Genomic DNA, 24,332 nt, shown 5'->3' on the forward strand with positions numbered 1-24,332 from the left:
GGGGTGGATAACCTAAACTTTAAGGTTTCCACGTAGCAGAAATCGCAACACCGGAAGAAAAAAAAAAGCATACTTACACAGAACGCCCTCCTTCTTCTGGCTGTCCGGCCTCTTGTGATGACGTTGCATCCCATGCGACCGCTGCAGCCAATCACGGGCTGAAGCGTCACATGGCCTGCAATGTCATCCAGGGAGGCCAGGGCGGACGTCAGAGGAGGTAGGGGGTAGTATGAACGGCTTTCTTCCGCAGCGGATTTTTCATCCGAAAATTTTCGTTGTGATTTTTCGGACGGAACGTCCTGCGGGTTCCAGGTCGGACACACTGCATGATTTTTGCGCAGCGTATCCGTCCCCCCATACACATGTACGCATGTATTTTGAGTAGATAGAGCATCCTACCTCCCCTGAAACAAAAATATTGGCATGTTGAAATCCATTTGCCCAACCCTTCCTTCTCTCGACCTCTATTGTCAGGGTCCGGAGGCCCCAATACACATTAGGTGGTCGGTTAGTCTAGTCGTAATCGGCAGGTTCAGACAACATTCATCTAATGTGTATTGCCACCTTAAATTTTGACGAAGGGGTAGCCACTTGTCATTGGTACTCGTGCACCTGGCTCGGAGATTAAGGGGGTGGTCAGGGGCTCTTTTTCCTTTTGTAAAGAATTTGTGATAGACTACACCCTTGTGCCATTATTGTGTTTTATGTTCAGTCTTTTTTGGGTGTAACAAAGGACAAACCTTGTTCTCAAGTAAAAACAAAAATATGTGTGGAATATGGCGGCTTCGAGAAATGGTACTGAGACGAAGTCAATCAAGCCAACCCATTAATAGATTTAGATACCCCACATGGAGTCTCCGAAACAGTTTGTGATGTTTTCTATAGGAGAGATACTTGAAGTCATGTCAAGAATTTTCTTTTAATTTCCATTATGGAAATGTGAATGTCCCAACAACATAACACTCCACGGCCTCTTTTTGACACTGTTATAATATCATCTGAGTTTAGCTAAGAGTTGTAGATTACTTAATTAAAATTAACATTATCTCTTGCATATATTACTTGGGAAATCGTAATCTCGCAAGAATCATCAAATAACCATGAAACAATTTTAATTGAAATAATACATTCCCTAATTATTCTCTCCAGGATTAAAAGACAAAAAATTGTGGCCCAGAAGGACGACTTTCATAATGCACCGAAGACATTTATCAGTCAGTGATTAAATTAGGTGCAAGTAGACTGCTGTGGAGTGAGAAACTGCAAGCGGTGACCTATACATTTATGTAACCCTGAACTTTGGAGTCTCTAATTGTACACGACTTCCCCTGTTCACTTATAGCTCATTAACTTACAAAGCTCTATAGAGAGAGGTGAACGGCTTCAAATAATTCAGATTTATAAAACTGAATATACAGAGGGGCAGTATTATAGTAGTTATATTCTTGTACATAGCAGGCAGTATTATAGTAGTTATATTCTTGTACATAGGAGCAGTATTATAGTAGTTATATTCTTGTATATAGGGGGCAGTTTTATAGTTATATTCTTGTATATAGGGGGCAGTATTATAGTAGTTATATTCTTGTATATAGGGGGTAGTATTATAGTAGTTATATTCTTGTACATAGAGAGCAGTATTATAGTAGTTATATTCTTGTATATAGGGGGCAGTATTATAGTAGTTATATTCTTGTATATAGGGGTAGTATTATAGCAGTTATATTCTTGTACATAGGAGGCAGTATTATAGTAGTTATATTCTTGTATATAGGGGGCAGTATTATAGAAGTTATATTCTTGTACATAGGGGGCAGTATTATAGTAGTTATATTCTTGTATATAGGGGGCAGTATTATATGCAGTACATAAATACAGCACTAGAACGAAGCTCTGACATATAAACAGCACTAGAACCAAGCTAAGTACATAAATACAGTACCACAACCAAGATTAGCGTATAAATACAGCACTAGAACCAAGCTCCGTGTCACTGCGCGGGGTGTGGACCCACTGGGCCATACCGCGTAGCGGGGTAGCAGCTGGCCAACAAGGTACAAAACAATGTCCATAGTTCGGAATGGGTACCTGAGGCAATGTAGACAGAAGCGGAGGCACGACTTGACTTTCAGATACGATAGCACGGCATACAAGGTACAGGCAGCAGGAACGGGTAACACTGGGAACTGGAAAACACTGGGAGACCATTTGCAAGACAAACTAGGTATACAACAACACTCAGGCAAGGAACCAGTGGGCAGAGCCCCTTTTTATAGTCCAGCAGCCCTTTGGGCTAATAATTGATGGGTGACAGCTGGACGCGTACTGGCCCTTTAAGGTCGTGCACGCATCCTGCGGGAATCAGTCCGAGGACCCGGAAGTGAGTGCCGGCGTCTCCCTGGAGGGAGCAGACACCGTGAAGAGAGATGTCCATGGCCGTCAAGGGGTAAGTCTGAATGACGACCCCCGGCCATAGACGTTACAGTATTCCCCCTCTTACGCTGCCTCTTCTTGGGACCAGAGCGGGAAAGAAATTTCTTCACGAGGACAGGAGCATCAATGTTCTCCTCTGGCTCCCAAGACCTCTCCTCTGGACCAAATCCCCTCCAATCCACCAAATAAAACTTCCTTCCTCCTACTTTCTTGGTGGCCAGGATCTCCCTCGAAAGTTCCGGATGAACCGCCAGGAGCCACTGCGGAAATAGGAGTCCTGGAGTAGCGGTTCAGGACCACAGGTTTTAGCAAGGAGACGTGGAAGGAGTTAGGGATCTTGAGGGTAGGAGGCAGTCGAAGCTTGTATGACACAGGATTGATCTGTAGTAGAATCTTGAAGGGTCCCAAGAACCTGGGAGAAAACTTGCAAGATGGCACCCTCAGCCAGATATTCCTGGAAGACAGCCAGACCTTTGTACCTGGAAGAAACTGGGGAGGTTCTCGTCTTCTAGTGTCTGCCTTTCTCTTCATGCGGTCCAACGCCAGCAGAATAGAAGATCGTGTCTACTGCCATATTTTCAGAAAGTTCCTGAAGGTAGAGTCGGCTGCAGGCACCTGGGACATAGTAGAGCCAGGCAGGGGTATTCGAGGATGTTGGCCGTAAACTATGAAGAACGGGCTGGAGGTGGTGGACTCACTGGTATGGTTATTATAAGAGAAATCCACCCACGGGAGCAGCTGCACCCAGTCATCATGTCGTCTGGAGACAAAGTGGCGCAGATAGTTCTCCATAATTTGGTTAACCCCTTCAACTTGTCCATTGGACTGAGGATGGTAAGCTGAGGAGAAGTCCAACTTTACACCGAGTAGGCTGCAGAGTGCTCTCCAGAACTTTGAGGTGAACTGGACCCCTCGATCCGAGACAATATGCAGGGGTAATCCGTGCAGACGGAAGATGTGTTGCATGAAGAGATCAGACAGTCGAGCAGCAGAAGGCAGCCCAGTCAGAGGAATAAAATGAGCCATTTTAGAAAAACGATCCACCACCACCCAGATCACACTGCATGCCGCAGAGAGAGGCAGATCTGTGACAAAGTCCATAGCAATATGCCGCCAGGGGGCATCGGGCACGGGCAGTGGTTGGATCAGACCGGCTGTTCTGGAGTGGGCAACTTTGTTTGCTGCACGCACCATACAGGAGGAGACAAAGTCCATGACGTCTTTAGGCAGCATGGGCCACCAGAACTGACGGGCAATTAGGTCTCGGGTCTTACGGGCACCCGCGTGACCTGCCAGCTTGGAACTGTGACCCCAGCGAAGGATCATTCCTCTGTCTGCCAGACGTACAAAAGTTTTTCCCGGAGGAATGTCTCTAACCTGCAGAGGGTTAACAGAGTAGATGCAGCAAGGATCGATAATATTCTGTGGGGACTCCACAGTGTCCTCTGTCTCAAATGACCTAGACAAGGCATTGGCCCTCACATTCTTGTCGGCAGGTCGGTAGTGGAGTTCGAACCGGAACCGTGCAAAAAACAATGACCACCTGGCTTGACGAGGATTCAGGCATTGAGCCGTCTGTAGGTAGGTCAAGTTCTTGTAGTCCGTGAAGACCAGGATAGGATGAGCTGCGCCTTCCAGTAGGTGTCTCCACTCCTGCAGGGCCAGCTTGATGGCCAGTAACTCCCAATCTCCAATTGAGTAGTTGCGCTCTGCGGAAGAAAACAGCTTGGAGTAGTAACCACATACCACCGTCTTGCCTCTCGAACCTTTCTGGAACAATAGTGCACCAGCACCAACAGAGGAGGCGTCCACCTCCAATGAAAACTGTAGAGACACATCAGGGTGATGAAGAATAGAGGCTGATGTCAAGGCCTTTTTTAAGGTTTTAAATGCGACTTCCGCCTCTGGAGTCCATACCTTGGCATTCATACCCTTTTTAGTGAGGGTGGAGATGGGGGCTGTCAAAGAAGAGAAGTTGCGAATGAATAGTCTGTAGAAGTTGGCAAATCCCAGGAAGCGTTGTATGGCCCTTAAGCCTTGGGGACGTGGCCACTCCTGGACAGCCTTGACCTTTTCAGGGTCCATCTTGAGACCCTGATCAGAGAGGATGTAGCCCAGGAAGGGTAGAGACTTCTCTTGGAACACATACTTCTACAACTTGGCGTAAAGATGATTCTCCCTTAATTGAAGCAACACCTGGCGGACATGGCCCTGATGAGTCACAAGATCTGGGGAAAAAAATCAAGGTATCATCGAGATACACCACAACACAGACATAGAGGCGATCACGAAAAATGTAATTCACAAATTCTTGAAATACTGCTGGAGCGTTACACAGGCCGAAGGGCATGACCAAATATTCGTAGTGTCCATCACGTGTGTTAAATGCAGTCTTCCACTCGTCACCCTGACAGATCCGGATTAGATTGTAAGCCCCCCACAGGTCAAGCTTGGAAAAATCTTTTGCCCCCCGTATACGATCAAAGAGTTCCGAAATCAACAGCATGAGGTCTCTCGCTAGCGACGATGGTTACAGGAATAAACCGTTTGGACGAGAGTTCTCTTTTAAGTGTAGTAGCGCCCAGGGTTGTCTCTCCAACCAATCCCAGGCGCTGGGGTTTCTTAGGCCTCTGAGGACACAGACGCACGACATGGCCAGTGAGGCCGCAGTACAGACAGAGTCCAGAGGTGCGCCTGCGCTGTTTTTCTGGAACGGACAGTTTAAGTCGATCCCTATGCATCGGAACCTCGGACGCAGCAGAAGAACAAGGCAAGAGGGGTTGCTGGAAGTTGGGTGCCAGTCTAGGAAGCTGTTTCTCCTGTAGAATCTCTTGAGACCTCTCTCTGAGCCTTATGTCCACACGGGTAGCCAGTAGTATCAGGTCATCCAGGGCAGCTGGGAGATCTCGAGCAGCCAGTTCGTCCTTGATCTCAGGCGATAGGCCATGCCAGAAGGATGATACCAAGGCCTCATTGTTCCAGGACAATTCTCCTGCCAGAGACCGGAACTGGATGGTGTATTCGCCGATGGAGGTGTCCTCCTGACGCAGGTTCAAGATAGCAGTAGCTGCCGACGAGGCTCGTCCAGGCTCCTCAAATACGGAACGGAACAACCGCATGAACCCCTGGAAGTCTCGGGTCCCTGTCGTTCCCAGATTGCCATTCGCCCATGCCAGGGCCTTGCCGGAAAGTAGAGATATAATGAAGGCGATCCTGGCTCCGTCCAAAAGAAATGCTCGGGCGTAAAGAGTGAAGTGGATTTGGCATAGATTCAGAAACCCCCTGCACGAACTTGCAATGGCAGCGAGAACCGAGGGTCTGAACTGGGATTGCCAGGAGGTGTAGCAGGAGGGTCGATCGGAAGAGCTTGAATAGGAGTGGTGAGGGAAGTAACTAGCGCACGCAGCTGCTGTGCCATGGAGTCTACTGCCACAACGAGTTAATCCTGTCGTGCTTGCAGATCCTGCAGGTCCGCTTGCATGGCTTGGGAGGACGACAGGCTCTTGATTTGGACAGCGGGGTCCGTGGCCTGAGCGTACTGTCACGGCGCGGGGTGTGGACCCACTGGGTCGTATCGCGTAGCAGGGTAGCAGCTGGCCAACAAGGTAAAAAACAATGTCTATAGTTCGGAATGGGTACCTTCGGCAATGTAGACAGTAGCGGAGGCACGACTTGACTTTCAGGCAGCAGGAACAGATAACACTGGGAACTGGAAAACACTGGGAGACCATTTGCAAGACAAACTTAGGTATACAACAACGCTCAGACGAGGAACAAGTGGGCAGAGCCCCTTTTTATAGTACAGCAGCCATTTGGGCTAATAATTGATGGGTGACAGCTGGACGTGTACTGGCCCTTTAAGGCCGTGCACGTGCGGGCACACGCACCCTGCGGAAATCAGTCCGAGGACCCGGAAGTGAGTGCCGGCGTCTCCCTGGAGGGAGCAGACACCGTGAAGAGAGATGTCCATGGTCGGGGCCGTCAAAGGGTAAGTCTGAACGACGACCCCCGGCCATAGACGTTACACTCCGTACATATATACAGCACTAGAACCAAGCTCAGAACATACATACAGCACCAGAACAAAGCTCAGTACATATATACAGCACCAGAACAAACCTCAGTACATAAATACAGCACCAGAACCAAGCTCAGTACATATATACAGCACCAGACCAAAACACATTACATATACAGTGAAGGAAATAAGTATTTGATCCCTTGCTGATTTTGTAAGTTTGCCCACTGTCAAAGACATGAACAGTCTAGAATTTTTAGGCTAGGTTAATTTTACCAGTGAGAGATAGATTATATATAAAAAAAAGTCTCTCACTGGTAAAATTAACCTAGCCTAAAAATTCTAGACTGTTCATGACTTTGACAGTGGGCAAACTTACAAAATCAGCAAGGGATCAAATACTTATTTCCTTCACTGTATACACACAGCACCAAAACCAATCTCATACGTATATACAGCACCAGAACTAAGCTCAGTATTTACATACAGCATCAGAACCAAGATCAGTACATATATACAGCACCAGAACAAATACAGCTCAATTTAGTGCCACCCCTGCCGTTTAGGTTTGTACGGCGTAAAACTACAGCTCCCAGCATGGCCCGAATAATGGTGAGGATATGCTGGCAGATGCTGTTTCACAAAAAAAAATTATATCATAATCATACCACCCATCATCTCGCTGCAGATCATACAGTGACTACAGTGCTGATTAGAGGCAGAATAAACATTTACATTAAGTGACTCACCGATGACGTCTCAGATTCTAGTTCTTCTCTTCTCCCTCCGGTCCAGACCTCTATGATGGATTTCAACCGGCCATGACCCATTTCTGCAGTTTTCCGCGCAGATGTCTTCAGCTTCTCACTTTTAAAACATTTCTGCACCTATAAACAAAGTTAAAATTCTCAACACCTCTTGCACCTCTAACTATAATAGCGCCATAGACGGTGTCCCTGATTATAATAGTCCACTGTCACACACACACACACACACACACACACACACCATGCCCCCTGTAGATGGTGCCCCCATAGCCACCGTGCTGCCCTACATATATTTTACCCTATAGGTAGTGCTCCACGTATAGCCCACCTCTGTAGACAGTGCCCTACATAAAGCCACCCTGTTGCTAGTGCCCCACAGGTAACCCACCCTTGTATATAGTGTTCCACATATAGCCCACCCCTATAGAAAGTGCCCTAAAAAATAGCTCCCCTGTAGATCGTGCTCTACATACAGCCCACCCTTGTATAGTGTCTCACATATAGCTCCCCCTGTATATAGTGCCCCACATATAGACCACCCTGTAGATAGTGCGCCACATATAGACCCCCTGTATAAAGTGGCCCACATCCCCACATTTAGACCCCCCATGTAGATTGTACCTCACATCCCCACATATAGACCCCCCTGTATATAGTGGCCCACATATAGACAACCCCCCTATAGATAGATATAGATAGATCCCCATCTATAGATAATGCCATTAATTGTTTTATGAGGGAAAAAAAATGAAATATGAGTATATACATGATCCCGTTCCTGCTCACTGGCGATGCAGATCTGCTCTTTTCTGAGCGGGTCTGCAGGAGTTGAACGAGCGCCGTCCAAGGACGCTGATTGGCGGGGCAGAATGACTTGCCCCGTCAATCAGCGCATTTCAAGCGTGGAAGCGGCGAGATTACGTCATCGTGCCGCTAGCCAATCAGCGTCATTGTAAAGTGCTGAATGGTCGGACACGGAACATGCCCGGCTATTCAGCGCTAATGCATGTATTTGGCTGTCGCTAGCACCCGGCCCCCCCCCGGTGCTAGCGACGCCAACAGTCATGAGAGGGCCTGTGTCGCCTGGCCCATACTTGTTGGAGGCTCGACGGCGCCACCGAGTATATGGGGGGTCGTGACGGCTGGTGGCATGGGCCCCCTCAAGCCCCACGGGCCCCGTAGCAGCCGCTACGGCTGCTACCGCGGTAGTTATGCCACTGGTAGCAGCCATAACGGCTGCTAGCAGCGCCACCGGGTATATGGGGGCGGCGTGTCGGCTGGTAGCACGGGCTCCCTCAAGCCGCGGACCCCGTAGCAGACGCTACGGCTGCTACCGCAGTAGTTACGCCACTGGTAGTTATATTCTTGTACATAGGAGGCAGTATTATAGTAGTTATAGTCTTGTATATAGGGGGCAGTATTATAGTAATTATATTCTTGTATATAGGGGACAGTATTATATTAGTTATTTTCTTGTATATAGATGGCAGTATTATGGTAGTTATATTCTTTTATATAGGGGCAGTATTATAGTAGTTATATTCTTGTATATAGGGGCAGTATTATAGTAGTTATATTCTTGTATATAGGGGCAGTATTATAGTAGTTATATTCTTGTATATAGGGGGCAGTATTATAGTAGTTATATTCTTGTACATAGGGGGCAGTATTATAGTAGTTATATTCTTGTATATAGGTGGGAATAATTTAGTAGTTATATTCTTGTATATAGGGGGCAGTATTATAGTAGTTATATTCTTGTATATAGGGGCAGTATTATAGTAGTTATATTCTTGTATATAGGGGGCAGTATTATAGTAGTTATATTCTTGTATATAGGTGGGAATAATTTAGTAGTTATATTCTTGTACATAGGGGGCAGTATTATAGTAGTTATATTCTTGTACATAGGGAGCAGTATTATAGTAGTTATATTCTTGTACATAGGGGGCAGTATTATAGTAGTTATATTTTTGTATATAGGGAGCAGTATTATAGTAGTTATATTCTTGTATATAGGGGGCAGTATTATAGTAGTTATATTCTTGTATATAGGGAGCAGTATTATAGTAGTTATTTTCTTGTATATAGGGGGCAGTATTATAGTAGTTATATTCTTGTATATAGGGAGCAGTATTATAGTAGTTATATTCTTCACCAGCCACTGGTGGTTCCGCTTCTTTCAGTTAAGCGCCACCCAAATGGTGAGAGGGACAGAAGTGGCTTAAAAGTCAAAATTTTTGCGACTTTTCAATGCCATAAAACAGGCATAGAGAAGTTGTTAAATTCCTTTGAACAGTTTTTGAATGTAATATATCTGTCTGCAGACAAAGTGCCATACACCAAAAAGTGTCAATCGGGACTAAGCATAGCAGAAGTAAGAGAAGGGCAAGTTCTAATAATCATCAAATAAAGGTTTTATATAATGGAAGTACTTATTGTTGTTTTCACTAGCTGTTGTCTTTAATGAGTGTGGATTTTCCCCCTACAATTACATTTATTATTAATTGTACATGTGTTAATTAACTATTTTTGCTGGGGTCCTGGGTTCGAATCCGACCAAGGCCGTTATATGGATGGAGTTTAGATATTCTCCTCATGTTTGTGTAGGTCTCCTCCGGGTTTTTTGATTTCCTGCCACACTCGAAAAATAAACTGTTAGGTTATATGAAATGGACCCTTGTGTGTATATTGTAGATAGGGAGATCAAATTGCTAGCCCTATTGGGGACAGAGATTGATGTGAGTGGTGACACTAAATATGAATATGTGTAAGCAACAGAAATAAATAATTGTATGTTAACTGTCAATCTGGCCATCTGCCACTTTTTAGAAATGGTGGTCAAAGGGTTAAAGTGCCTTTTCAGAGATTTAAACAAAACCTATTCATGCTGTGTGTTTTGATGGACAACAAAATGAATACATTGATGATAACTTTTTTTTTTTATTATACAGGCATGTCCTCAACTTCTTGTAAGAGGGGAAGTTAGCTACTTCCTTCATCCCTGATGTCAGCACTGCTGAAGTTCACTTTCATCTATGGTCACTAATACTAGATCCTATTTCATTCTTTTAAGGCATAGATTTAATTTAGCATGTCTCTGCACCGTGAGAGGAAAGGGAGGGGGGATTGTGACTGATGGCTAAAGACAGCTGAGACAGGAAAAGGGAGAACCTTTAGTGATTGGGTGACAAAAAAAACAGCTCCATGAGAGCGAATATGGCTGACAATAAAAAATGTGAAACAGGAGATTCCTATCAAAGGAACTGAAGTAGAATTACAGAACACATTCAGACATGACTGCACTCAATAATTAAAGAAGCACTCCAGCTGCAATGTCGGGGCAGGGAGACAGACAGGTGAGCCCCAATCCACCCGCCACCCAGTCCCCGCCCACCCGCAACGACCCGCCCCAGGCGACGGGGCACAACTGGGCGACAGTCCCCACACCCAACAGGTGCACGACAGACAAACAGACAAGGGCACAAAGAAGCCGGGGAAATGGGGAAGCCGCCCACGGGAACACCGCGAGCAACAAGCGAGGCGAACGAGCCGAGCCAAACCAGGAGATGAGCGAGGCACAAAAACGCTGAGCAGAAGAGCCGTCAGAAAAGCCAAGGTCAACAACAAGCAGAGGGCAGCAGTTCAAGAAGCCGCAGCAGGGCCAGGAAACCAGCAGAGAAGAATCACAAGCAAAGGAGGAACAGGAAAGGCAGGTATAAATAGACAGAGGGCGGGAGCTAGCTCCGTCCGGCCAGGCCGCGACAGGCTCTCCCACTCCTAAGCCTGCCATCCTGAGTGGTGGAAGGTGGAGTCAGTCTCACAGACATAGAAGCAGGTGCAGACTGATTACCTATGGGCGTTGACACAGAAGCTGTGTCTGGCAGATCCCTTACACCAGCGGAAAACTTTCTATCATTGCAACCTACACCAGATTATTTGTTCATCTCTGGACTTCTCTTATGTATATTGTTCTCACTTCCCTGCAGTTCAGCTTCATGTCTTCTCCTGATCAGACACCATCTTGAATTTTAGATTTCACCCTGCTCTCTCTTCCTATGTGCTATACCATCAATTCCATGATGCCTCAAAAGGATTTTACTGGCTCATTGAATTTCTATGACTAGACATTAGGCCATTCCAAAGCCAAAATAGGGTCCCACCTACTCTACCTACCTAATAAACTGAGCAGTACCTACAGGCCAACTATATACCGTATTTTTCGGACTATAAGACGCTGTTTTTAGCAAGAATAAATCTTACTAAATAGTCCCTGCGACTTATAGTCAGCAGTCAAGGGACCCGGCACATCATGGAGCGGGGGGGATGATGTTTCGAGCGGGCATCGCGCTCGATACGCTGCAGGTGTCAGCTGTGTTTTATAGCGGACGTACTGCTCTAATGGCTAGGGACAGTGATTTATCTAGTTAAATGCTGCTCAATAGCAACCGCAGCATTTATAGGGATTTTTCCATGAAGGACATTTATGACAGATCCACAGGATGTGTATCTGTCATAAATGTCAGATAGATGCGGGTTCCACCTCTGGGACCCACACCTATCTCTAGAACGGGGCCCTCTAATTCCCATTCTAGCTTCGTGCGCTCTCCCGGCCACTTAATGATTACAGAAGCAGCGTTGCATGCGAGCTAAGCTGTTTCCGTAACTACTATTCAGTTCTATGAGAGTTACGGAAACAGCGTAGCTCAGCGAGTTATGCTGTTTCCATAATTCATCCATGTACTGTAGTGTATTGTACCAGAGATCTAACGATCGCTGGTTCAAGTCCCCTAGGGGAACGAATAACATGTGTAATAAAAAAAAAAAAAAGTTAGATACATTTTATCGGGTGTAAAAAAAATAGTAAAAGTTAAAAAAAAAATATTTTCACATTTTTCCCCAAGCACAATGTAAAAAATAAAATAAAATTGGTAGCGCTGCGTCCGTAAAAGTCAGAAATATTACAATATACTATTATTTAACTCGCACGGTGAACGGCGTAAAAAAATAACATTTAAAACACCAGAATCGTTGTTTTTTGGTCACCTTAGCGCTAACAAAATGTGATCAAAAAATAGTATGTAACAAAAAATGGTGCCAATAAAAACTACAGCTCGTCCTGTGAAAAATATTTTTTTTAACAAATTGTTTTTTCTTTGTAAAAGTAGTCAAATATGAAATAATTTTTTCCTATTTTCTGTTGTCTAAAACCTGGGTGCGTCTTATAGTCCGAAAAATACGGTAAAACACATTCAGAGGCATGTATCATTTCCACATTTATGGCTTAAAGAGGCTCTGTCACCATATTTTGCAACCCCTATCTGCTATTGCTGGGCGTCCACTTCTCTTCAGAACGCCCAGCTTCTGGCAGTGCAGACACACCGTGTTCTCGCGAGATCACGCTGTGACGTCACTCACTTCCTGCCCCAGGTCCTGCATCGTGTCGGCCACATCGACACCAGAGGCTACAGTTGATTCTGCAGCAGCATCGGCGTTTGCAGGTAAGTCGATGTAGCTACTTACCTGCAAACGCCGATGCTGCTGCAGAATCATCTGTAGCCTCTGGTGCCGATGTGTCCTCGCTCGTCCGACACGATGCAGGACCTGTGAGTGACGTCACAGCGTGATCTCTCGAGAACACGCTGTGTCTGCACTGCCAGAAGCTGGGCGTTCTGAAGAGAAGTGGATGATACTTCTCGTCAGAACGCCCAGCTAGTAAAAGTAGTAAAAACGCCCCGATGTACGCACATAATACACGCCCAGTTGTACTTTTGCAAGCCTCATTTGCATAAATACAAAAATGGTCATAACTTGGCCAAAAATGCTCGTTTTTTAAAAATAAAAACGTTACTGTAATCTACATTGCAGCGCCGATCTGCAGCAATAGCAGATAGGGGTTGCAAAATCTGGTGACAGAGCCTCTTTAATGTCCACTCCACACCAAACGACTATTATAATTTTTTTTAGAATGGACCTCATTTTACTAAAATAAATCTTCATCCAGCATTTTGTAGAACATACCTGTCCAGTCTCCCACTATCTTTATGTGAACCGCAAATGTGGCTTTTGTCTCCGTAGGGCACTAAAAATATGAAAAGACAGAAGTCAACAAGAAAGAAGAACCAGAGAATTTACTACAAAATAATAACAAAAACACAGCAATGTAATAGTTTTATATCGGTGGTCACTCCTTAACGGCTTATTCCAACATGTTATGTTACGGAGGAATCATTTTATTCCCAAATATAGCACGAACTGTGTTGTAATGAATGAAAAACATTGTAGCGCATGGGCGTACACAGGTGGGTAGGACTCCTTAGGCCCTGTTCACGCTGAGTTTTTTTGCAGGCAGAAAAATCTGCCTCAAAATTCATTCAGGTGTTTCGAGGCAGATTTTGACCTGCCTGCAATTTCTTCACAGCATTTTTCGCCTGCGACCATCTGGCAAAAAACGCTGCGAAAAACGCTTTCTCTGCCTCCCATTGATTTCAATGGGAGGTCAGAGGCGTAACCGCGGCAAGAAAGAGCATGGCGCTTTTTTTGTTACCGCGAGTGGCTAAAAGCTGGCGGCGGAAAAAGAATGGCTCTGCCTGACAATGATTCAGAAATTTTTTGGTGCTGATTCCAATGCGGTTTACGCTACAAAAAAAACTGTGTGAACTGGGCCTTAGATATTTCAAAATAAGCAACCTGGAGTCCCACCCCTGCAGAGATATGAAGCAGAGTAGGAGCTGTGGATTATACTGTTGATTCTGTTTCTGCTTGCAGGAGGGGAGTTCAACACCACCCCATATATTCAAAGACCCTGATGCTTACATGGGGTTATCTACTTCAAGACCTCATGGGCTCTGTTGTAGAAGGGCCCTGCTATAGTGTCAGAACTTTGGCCCACTGGAGGAACTTCTGGTTCCACCACTCCATTATCGCTATTATCATTGGTAGCATTATAAAAAAATAAACAATTACTCACACGAGGGCTTCTGCCGCTTCATTTTAGCGATCGGTGGGGGTCTCAGTGCTCGGACCCCCACCAATCAAAACATCTGGCAGGTCACTATGACATGTCAGAAGTTTGTCAAACGTTTAGTTACACTTTAACAAATACTTATATGCATCACTTCTCCATTATTATACATTTTGCCAAAAGGCACTGATCATCATAACGTCAAAGAGGAGAAAAGGGGCAACACCACATGTGCTGTACATAGGTCCCAAAAGTAGGTATTGGGACAGTGCGGTACAAATAGTAGGAAGTATGACTGCAGGATCAGACTAGACGGCGTTTGCTTGTGGTCTGTAGCCATTAAAAGACATGGGTCTGCATAAGAGCTGTATACACAAAACAGTAGAGGATATAAACGAGCAGATCAGCCGATGAACTAGAGTTTGCTCATTCATTGGCTTGTCGTTGCTCTATTTACACAGGGCAATGATCAGGAACGAGCGTTCATATCAATGCTCTCTTGCCCGATCATTGACCCATGTAAAAGGACCTAAAATCAACCTAATGTGTCCACATAAGCGGCTTCTTATTTCCTGGCCTGAGCAATAGCAGGAATCACTCTGCCATCCATGTACAATAATATGCGGGCGGTGTGACTGGGCTACTGGGTCTATGTGGCCACTGACCCTGGACACATTGGGTGGATGTTCCAAGAAAAAAAAACACCAGGGGGCGCTATAGGAAGTATGTAACAACAATATCCAGATACAGGAACATTTTATCAAAATTATCCCAATTGGATTTTTTTCTTATATTTTGTGTGATTTAACAGATAAATTTAATATTTAATCATAGGACAACCCCTTATGGTAATGGTTTGGAAAGTCTAACAATCATATTGACAAACGCGATAATCCCAGTGTACCCATTTAAATTTGTAATTAGCTTATAAGGAAGAATTGGATTTGAAAGAAAATGTTTTCTTGGACCCCTGAAATTTCACATTCAACAAATATAAAGGGGATGTCTGCTTTAGAAAACCCATTTTTGAATACCCTATTACAGCATTCCAGAGTGGAAACCGACACAAAGAGTGTCTCTCTGGAGGACCCGGCACCTAAGAATTGTGCAATGCTTCATATCCCCTGTGGTGGCGCTGCAGGGAAATTGAACACTTACTGCCAGATTCCTTGACAGACTGCAGCTGATCAGTTTATTTTTTGATAACCCTTCTAACAAAAAGATTGTCCAAAGCAGACAAACTCTTTAAGGGTATGAAGGGTAATTTTGTTTTTATTAACTAACATAGAAGGGCTGATAATCTGGCATCACAGGTTCTGGATTATTGAATTTCTACAATAGGTTGTAATTCATGGTAACAAATAGATTTGTTTGCCATAAACAAGCTTTTAGGATCAGTAATCTGATTATACTCGCGGTTTATTACACATTTGGAGCATTTATTACCAACTAAACTACAATAAATAACATTTCTATTGTAATATGACATAATAAAAGTAATAGAACGTATTTATACATGTGCAGTTTTCTGGTTAATTATTCTTAAATGATCCATAAATGTGATGCACACAGCATATAGAATACTCCATAGAATCCTAAGTGGGAGGCCATTGATTTACCCGTGTTCTCGATATTCGAGAAGAGAACACGTCCGGCGTATATACATCAAGCGGCTTTTAAATCAGAGCCTCTTGCAATTAGCACATGTTTGATTATGCAAATTGCCCAAGCACAGAAAGCAGATGTTTGCGTTTTTACAAGAAATCTATCACTCTTTGCGTAGTCACTTTTAATGCCACTTTGCCTGGGAAATTTACAGTTTTGGCATACTCGATCTTGAGGCCCGTTCTTTCAAATGAATAATAATAGGAAAGGCAACTGTTAGCCTAGACACACAAATTACAGAGGAGCTTAAGGACAGAAGTAGATTTATACAAAGTCTGAAAACTCAGATGTGACTGCAGTTAATTGGGATACCCTATAGGACAACCACTGTACACGTGCCATATTAAGGTATATGGACATCATGGAGGGGGTTTACAGCCTGGGTATTCCTTTTATTAGCTAGAGAGATATTCGCTGCAAAGTGTGGCACTGGAAAACTCAGTTTGATCATATATTAGAAGCTTACACATTCATTTGAAATATTGCCATGTAATACCACATTTCTCCTGCAGTGGCCACTGTAGAAGACATGTACAGCCACCTGCAGCTTTCCCTCGTGATTACAGTGGATCGCCAAGGATTTCAACCTCGGCTGCTGGTTGTTCATCTGCGGGACCACATTTACAGAATGTGTTGTAAAAATAGGACCATCCCTTTAATGTTTATCCATAACTGCTAACATTATACAGTAAATCCCAGGGACACTTTGCAGTTCAGATTATGTATGTAAGTGCCGCACAGCCAATAAATGTTAGGGGCCGGGCAGCGTGGGCACCGTAGTGCCGTCGCTACCGCTGTAGCAGCCATAACGGCTGCTAGCGGCGCCACCGGGCATGGGGGGGCAGTGTAGGCGGGTGGCACGGGCCCCCTCACGCTGTGGGCTGCTACAGTGGTAGTTATGTCACTGCATCATGCCAATTGTAAATTAGTTCATTAAATCCCTTCGGTTGAGGTTGCCCTGCTCATGGGAAGCCAAAGTAGGAACAAGGATAGATCAAGCAATTAACAGGGGACATGAGCCTATCAAACAGCACCGTCGATCTCAGCTTCCTAGGTCCTGTGTGTTGGGGGAATGTTTGAGATCCAGATGTGTTGGAACATTTCACAAAGTTTAGTGTAAATAATTGAAACTAAAGAATGGAGTTAAGTCATTGAGGAAACCAAAGCATACATAGAGATGTGTAGCGCAAGAAGAAGAATGGTCCTTGTCCCATTAGCAGATCTGTTATAAATGGCTTGTTGACCAAAAGTCAGGGTAACCTCAATTGTAGGGACTTCATTAACTATTTCACTATGGCCATGGTTTCTCAGTAGACAGTATGATATGCTTAATGGGGATGTCCAGGGTTTAAAAAAAAACGTAACATGTCTGCCTTCTTCCAAAAACAGTGCCACATCTGTCCTCTGGTTGTGTGTGGTATTGTAGCTAAGCCTCCTTCTCTTCAATGGGGCCAAGCTGCAATACCAGACACAACCCATGGACAGATGTAAGCAGCCATGTTTTTCCAATCCTTGACAACCCCTTTTCAATACATCATCTTCACTACAAAAATGTTGATGAGATTTACTGTATAATGTCGTTAGCTATGGGTAAACATTAAACAGGTTGACCTCTCTGGACAACCTCCTCTAGTGATCACTGGCGATCAGCTGAAATCCTTGGCTATTAGCTGGTATCACCAGAGGAATTATAGGCAACCATACATTTCTCCTGCAGTGGCCACTGCAGGGGGAAAATTGTATTACATAACTGTCATTCAAATGCTTTAAATCCTTCACTCTTTGCAGCAGCTCTCCTTTCCAGCTAATTGTGTGGGGGTTCTAGGCAGGCATAGGAGATATATACATTTGTTGTCCTAATGGATCAACCCCTTTAAAAATTTTTTTATAATTTTACCACCATTGGCCTGATATTAAAGAACCTTACTTTCCCTACAAGTAAAACCTACATATTTGCTTCTGAAAATAATGCAATAAAAGTCGATTTCTTTGTTTTTCTCGGTTGTGTTCCAAATTCCATTAGTGTCAATAAATGTCATCGGTTCATTACATTTATATATTTAACACCGCTGGATGTCTACTGTAGAATACATGTAATCACTCAATGCTTTGCAGCAGGTTACTGTGTAATGAGTAATACCATGAAAAATGGACTGTCAAAACTGTTACCTAGTGCAGCCTACGGGCAAACAATGACCTACAAACAACATCTGGAAGGAGGACTCTTTCTAAGATTGTAAATGGGATCTGGAAATAGCAGTAATTACATTTCTATAACACTCACTATTCATTATCAATTAGACAACGGCTTCATGCACCCTGCATTAATAGTGACCTAAATGACTAGGAAAGACAAATGATCAGTGTTCTCGGTAATAGAGGGCATTTATTTTTGGCTTTGGAGTTTAATTGTAGCATAAAAAAAACATAAATAGCCTATACATAATAATTACATAGAGTCAAATTCCCTTAAAGGGGTATCCCCATCTTAAGCATTTATGGCATATCCACTGCATACAGTATGTCATATATGCCTGATACAGTGATATGGGGGAAAAAAGAGACACAAAGAGCTCCTCTGGGGTAATGCCGCGGAAACAGGGTGGTCAGTGATAGCACTAATGTGTATGTGATAGATACACTCACCTTTTTGCGTTGTGCTAGGTGGTCGGTACAACTCGATCATCAAGAGTGTGGAGCCTTGATGCTCTGTATCTAGGCAGTCTGCTGGACCTCGGAGTGGACACCGACGGCTGAAGAATCAGCGGGAGTCGATGTGGAGAAGAGGTTCCAAATGATTTGAAAAAACGATCACTCTTAGTAGATGGCACTTCTGAGCTTATGTGGAAGATTGTCTTAAAAAAGACATGTGTAATACGTCTCAATGGTGGTGCAAGAAGCTACGCGTTTCGACCTCGGACAAGCCTGATGAAGACCTTAGTCAGAGGTCGAAACACGTAGCTTCTTGCACCACCATTGAGACATATGCTGTTTATTACACATGTCTTTTTTAGGAAATACATTTCATATTTCCTACACACTGAGATATTCTGCCTCGACTGGGGATTTGGCTCAATCTTCCACATAAGCGCAGGAGCGCCTTCTACTAAGAGTGATCGTTTTTTCAAATCATTTTGATATATGCCCGATAGGTACAGGTCTCACAACTGGGGCCTCTACCTATCAGGAGAGCAGGGGTCTTTCCGTAACTCCGTAGATGTCAATGAAGAAAGTTGCAACCTCTCCATTGAAGTGTATGGAGAACGCGGCGGCAGGGAATCGGCAAATGGGGGTCAGCAGTTCTCCCAATGGGGGAGAGTCCCAGAGGCACCTATCAAGCATTTGTGGCATATCCTGTGGCTGTGACATAAATGCCTAAAATGTGAATATCCCTTTAATTCCGTCATTCAATAGTCCAAAAATTCTAACATTCCAGTAAGATAATCTGAAATTTCAAATGACCAGAAGTACAACATTGTGCAAAGATAACAGAATTCTGAGACTCCTCTATGTAAAACAGAAAATAAAGAGGGTATTCCGGTAATTACAAATTATCACCTATCCACTGTATAGGTGATAACTGCTAGATCGGTGCGGGTCCGACCGCTGAGATCTCCACCAATCACCAGATTGTAGAGGGCCCCGTTTTCCCCAGCCAAAGACCGCTGCCAGGAAGAGTTGACGGCAGCGGCGGTTGAACCTGTGCCCTGTCGCTCCATATAAAGTCTAGGTCACTGACGTGAGCTACCAAGTGCTGTCTGGAAACTGGGGACATGGTGATGGGGGGAGGATAGGTGATCATTTTTTATTATGGAATACCGCTCTAAATTAGATATCAGATTTTGTCAGCATTTTAGCTTATGCTGTCTCACTGGTGATTCCCTTTCCTTACTGGTAAGTCAGCTTTTCTGTACTTTTCTGTGACCATCTGATAGTCCAGAATATTTCACAATCCGACATGCTGCAATAAGGGCATTATGTTGTATCTATTGATCTATTGTTTGAGGACCCTTTAACTTCTTGGCGTCATCCGGCGTACGGTTATGTCGGATGTGCACTAACTCAAGATTTTCCCAGGCCACAGCTGACACCCGCCTGCAACGGCTGGGATAGGAGATGACTCTGATCCCAACCATTTAACTCTTTAGACGCTGTCAATAGCAACAGCGACATCTGAGCGGTTAGACAGAAGTAGGGGGCTCCCTCTATTCTCCGATCGCCCCGCTCACAACAAAATCATGTGGTGCCAATTGGTTGCCATGGCAGCCGGAGACCTATTGAAGCCCTTCAGGTCTGCATTCAGTACCATATTAATAAAGCTAAAAAAAAATGATAACATTTTAAAAATTAAAAAAAATAAATAAATAACTAACAGTAAAAAAAAATAATACTAACTTTCCCATTTTTAAGAAAAAATTATGTAAGCAATAATAAAAAAAAGTAAACATAGTTGGTATTGCCACGTCTGTAAAATTCTAAACTCGAAAAATATCATGTTGCTTCACCCGCCGGATGAACGCCATAGGACTTTAAAAAAAAATCACAACGCAAGCATTGCAGTTTTTGGTTACCTCTCTTCCCAAATAAAATAAAATAAAAAGTGATCAAAAGTCCTCACAATGCTCTATCGACAGGAAAAGAAACAGTTATGGCTCTCAGAATATGGCAATATGACTTTTTTTTTTAACAAATCATTTTCTCTGTAAAAGTAGTTCATCATAAAAAAGTATATACATTTTGTATCGCTGTAATCGTACTGAGCTACAGAATAAAGTTAACATGTCATTTTAACTGCAGGATCACGAATTAAAAACTAAACCCAAAAAACAATGGAGGAATCACTGTATTTTTCTCATTCCACCCCTCAAATAATTTTCTTTTTCAGTTTCCTAGTACATTAAATGGTACAATAAATGGAACCATTAAAAACTACAACCCGTTCCACAAAAAAAAAAGTACTCATACGACTACGGCGACGAAAAAATAAAAAAGTTATAGCTATAAGTTATGAATTAAAGGGGTCATGCCTATACTCTTTTGGGGGCGTTCCTAAGCTGAGCAATGTTTGCAATATCCTGTAATTTGGAATACTAAAGTTGGAAGCAGGGCCGGCCTTTGGGGTGTGCGACCTGTGCCATCGCACAGGGCGCATCACTCCAGCAGGTGGAGGGGCGCTGCACTGACTTCCTTCCCCTGCTTGTGAAGTGGCTGGGCCCGTGACTCTGCAGCTGCCTTTCCACCCGGGCGCTCCTTCTCTGCTCAGTGGCTACCACTATAGCAGCCATAACAGCTGCTAGCAGCGTCACCACTCATGAAGACGCCCATGCCGCCCGCCGGGACAGGCTCCCCCATGCCCGGTGGCACCGCTAGCAACCGCTATGTCTGCTACAGTGGTAGTGACGCTACATTCAATAGTATCTGCATCCTTAGGGCGCAGATACCATTGCATCCTATGACAGAGCAGGGAGGTATCTATCTGCTCTGCCATTGGCTACAAGCAGTTAGGCTTAGGAACAGCATCCCTGCGCAGGCCGGCATGATAACGTCACTGGATTACGCCGGCCTACGCAAGGATCCTGTCGGCATTGTGGAGCAGCTCCGTTCGTCGCGGGAAATGGGCCTAGGTGAGTACAATTTTTTTTGGTTTATTTGTTTGGGGGGCACTGTCTACAAGAGGGAGGTGGGGGCTGTATGGCACTATCTACAAAGGGGAGGTGGGGGCGGTATGGTACTGTTTACAAGGGGGAGGTGGGGGGCACTATCTACAAGGGGGACGTGGCGGGCTGTATGGCAGAATCTACAGGGGAAGGTGGGGCTGTATGGCAGAATCTACTGGGGGGGGGTTGTATGGCAAAATCTACAGGGGGGCACCATCTACAAGAGGGGGGCTGTGTGTGGCACCCAGGGGAGGGGGGACATTATACTGTGTGGGGGCACTATAAAGGGCATTATACTGTGTAGGGACACTATAGGGAGCATAATACTGTGTGGGGACACTATAAAGAGCATTATACTGTGGGGGGCCCTATAATGGGCATTATACTGTGGGGGGCACTAAAAAGGGCATTTTAATGTGGGGGCACTATAGAGGGCATTAAACTGTGTCGATCATTATACTGGGGGGGGCATTATACTTTTTATAGGGTATTTTTTTATGATGGGGTGGGACGCCGAAAGAAAATTTTGCATGGGGTCCTAAGGCCTAAGGCCGGCCCTTGTTGGAAGTAATGTACAGGTGGATAGGATGGAGGGAGCAGGTATAGCTTTTCCACTGAAGTCCATGAAATCTGGCAGCTAAAGGCAGCAAATAAAATAATAACATCCAAACATTCAGTCTCCACAAATGACATAAAAAAGCACTTACCATTGTCAAAGTAAATGGATGGTTTTCCAGTGCAGACACTCTTGGGCATTGTAGAATGATGTACTAAAAAACCAAAGTATAGACTATTACAGGACAATAAAGGAGGAAATATCGAGTACAGGAATTTTGCACGGGCAGGTGTGTAAAGTGGTCCTATACCTGAGAACATCTACTGGTGTAAGGGTCGAATACTGTATATAACGAGTTAACATTTAGTCCACAAGCGACCATAGATACAGGGGGAGATTGATTGTTTTGTCCACATCAGAGAATTTGAAAATACATTATAGGGATCGGAGTTTAGTTTTCTTTATATAGGGGTCCGAATCCCTTGTTTGCCATAAGTCAAAGTTACATGATAAAATTCTAGCTGTCTAGCAGTCACCTCTAGGGGGAGCTCACTGCATACAGTTTTATACAACTCTCATTGAACTCAATAATCACTGTATAAATTAAGCTACCCCTAGTGGAGATATAATTGCAGTTAAAAATGTAGTACCTGCATTTGCCTCCAGGTATTGATTAAAGTTAGATTTATTTTTTACTCACCTGACCGGGTCTTGCTTCGAAATGATCTTTTATCATTCGGATTTCAATGACGTTACAAGGATGATGTATAACAGAGGTGATGGTCACGGGCTTAGTGCTCCGCAAGTAACGATATAATCGTTCTGCACAGTACAAACATAAAGGTGCTGAAATCCACAGCCATGTCTAAGAAGAGAAAGATGAGCGGAGATACAAATTGTATAAGGCTCTGTTCACACTTGCATCATGATTTGCGTTTTTTATAGGAGCCATGACAAATATGACGAATCCGTTATGATCCGTCGTCACAATCAGTTTTGTCTGATCCGTTTTATTCTCCATTGAATTTTTTGGGAGGAGAAACTAACTAAAAACAGCAAGGGTTACATAGTTTTTTTCCCCCATTTTTTTAATTGTGTTATCGGTGCGGGATAAATAACATTTTATTTTTTTGAATGGTCAGTTACAGATGTGGCGATATCAATTCTGTGTCTTTTTTTAATTTTTATCTAACTATAAAGGACTTTGTGAGGGAAAAAAGGCAATTTTTTTAAAACTTTTTTACATTTTGTTTAACGTATTCTTGTAGTCCCACTACGGTACTAGACCATGCGATCTTCTGATCACTTTTCAGTGTAAAACCAACAGACAGCCTATTAGACTCTACCTCTAGTAGACCCAAAGTCGTGACTTGAAGCTCATGGGCCCCAATGTAAAAGATGTAACAGGACCCCTAATCTACCATGTGCCCTTTATAGTTCTGTTGTCTTCTTATGTGACAGTGGAGCCTTTGGGCTACCTCTTCACCCCAATAGCTATGTCCCTGACCAGATCCAATGATTAAATTCTATGAAATTATGTAAGATGGAAAATTGCAGAATTCGAGCTAGGAGGTCTCTGTCACCTTCTACTTTCTATGATGGAGAAGGAAAAAAAGAATAAAAACTACATTGGGCTCCACAAAGTGACATAAAGGACAACAGTGAGAAACTGAGACTTCTTTGAGACCACAGGAACAGAAATAGTGATGTTTTTGACTTGGGTCACATGAAGCTTAGTTGAACAAGCAGTTGAAGCATTAAAAGCTATCCGTGGGGTGGGGATTACTCAAGTATGGGGTCACCAAAGGTGTCCTACAACTGGGTAAGGCTGAAGGAAGCCCCCTAACTGCCTGACTGGTTGGTCACCAAAACTGATCATAGAAATCTCAGCAGATCCCACCAATTTTAATAGGATTTCCAAACAAGCTGATGTCTATGGGCATTAGCCAGTGATCCAAACAAGGATCCTATAGGGCCCATTAAAACTGATCTAATCCTGTTATTTCCCTTAGGATAAGTGGCGCAAGATGTGTCTGGCAGCCTCTTATATCCCTATTTCTATTGAAAAAAATATTTAGGCAAATCAATCTGCGTGTTTATGGAGGGGGTCCAGGCTGCGGGCTGTTGGCTGAATGACAATTTGTAAATCTATGATCAGTTTTAGTCAAGCAAAAATCACACTTAAAAATTTGAGTGCTATTATTCTCCAATACCTGTTAGTTCTTCAATACAGTAGACCCTCGTGACTGTACCCTGAATTCAACAGTCGGTC

The 24,332-nt window shown here is 43.9% G+C and overlaps 1 protein-coding gene across 1 annotated transcript in view; it reads right to left on the reverse strand.

Annotated features, from left to right (window-relative positions):
- Positions 1-24,332, reverse strand: part of NOX4 (NADPH oxidase 4) — a 160,417-nt gene that overhangs the window by 75,519 nt on the left and 60,566 nt on the right. Inside the window, exons 10-12 of the mRNA XM_075851448.1 lie at positions 22,761-22,925; positions 22,212-22,274; positions 13,240-13,300 (exon numbers count right to left, since the gene is read on the reverse strand). Of these exons, the coding sequence (XP_075707563.1) occupies positions 13,240-13,300; positions 22,212-22,274; positions 22,761-22,925 (289 nt within the window). The remainder of the gene's footprint in view (positions 1-13,239; positions 13,301-22,211; positions 22,275-22,760; positions 22,926-24,332) is intronic.

This window comes from Rhinoderma darwinii, chromosome 2, assembly GCF_050947455.1.
Source record: "Rhinoderma darwinii isolate aRhiDar2 chromosome 2, aRhiDar2.hap1, whole genome shotgun sequence".
Taxonomy (NCBI): Eukaryota; Metazoa; Chordata; class Amphibia; order Anura; family Rhinodermatidae; genus Rhinoderma; species Rhinoderma darwinii.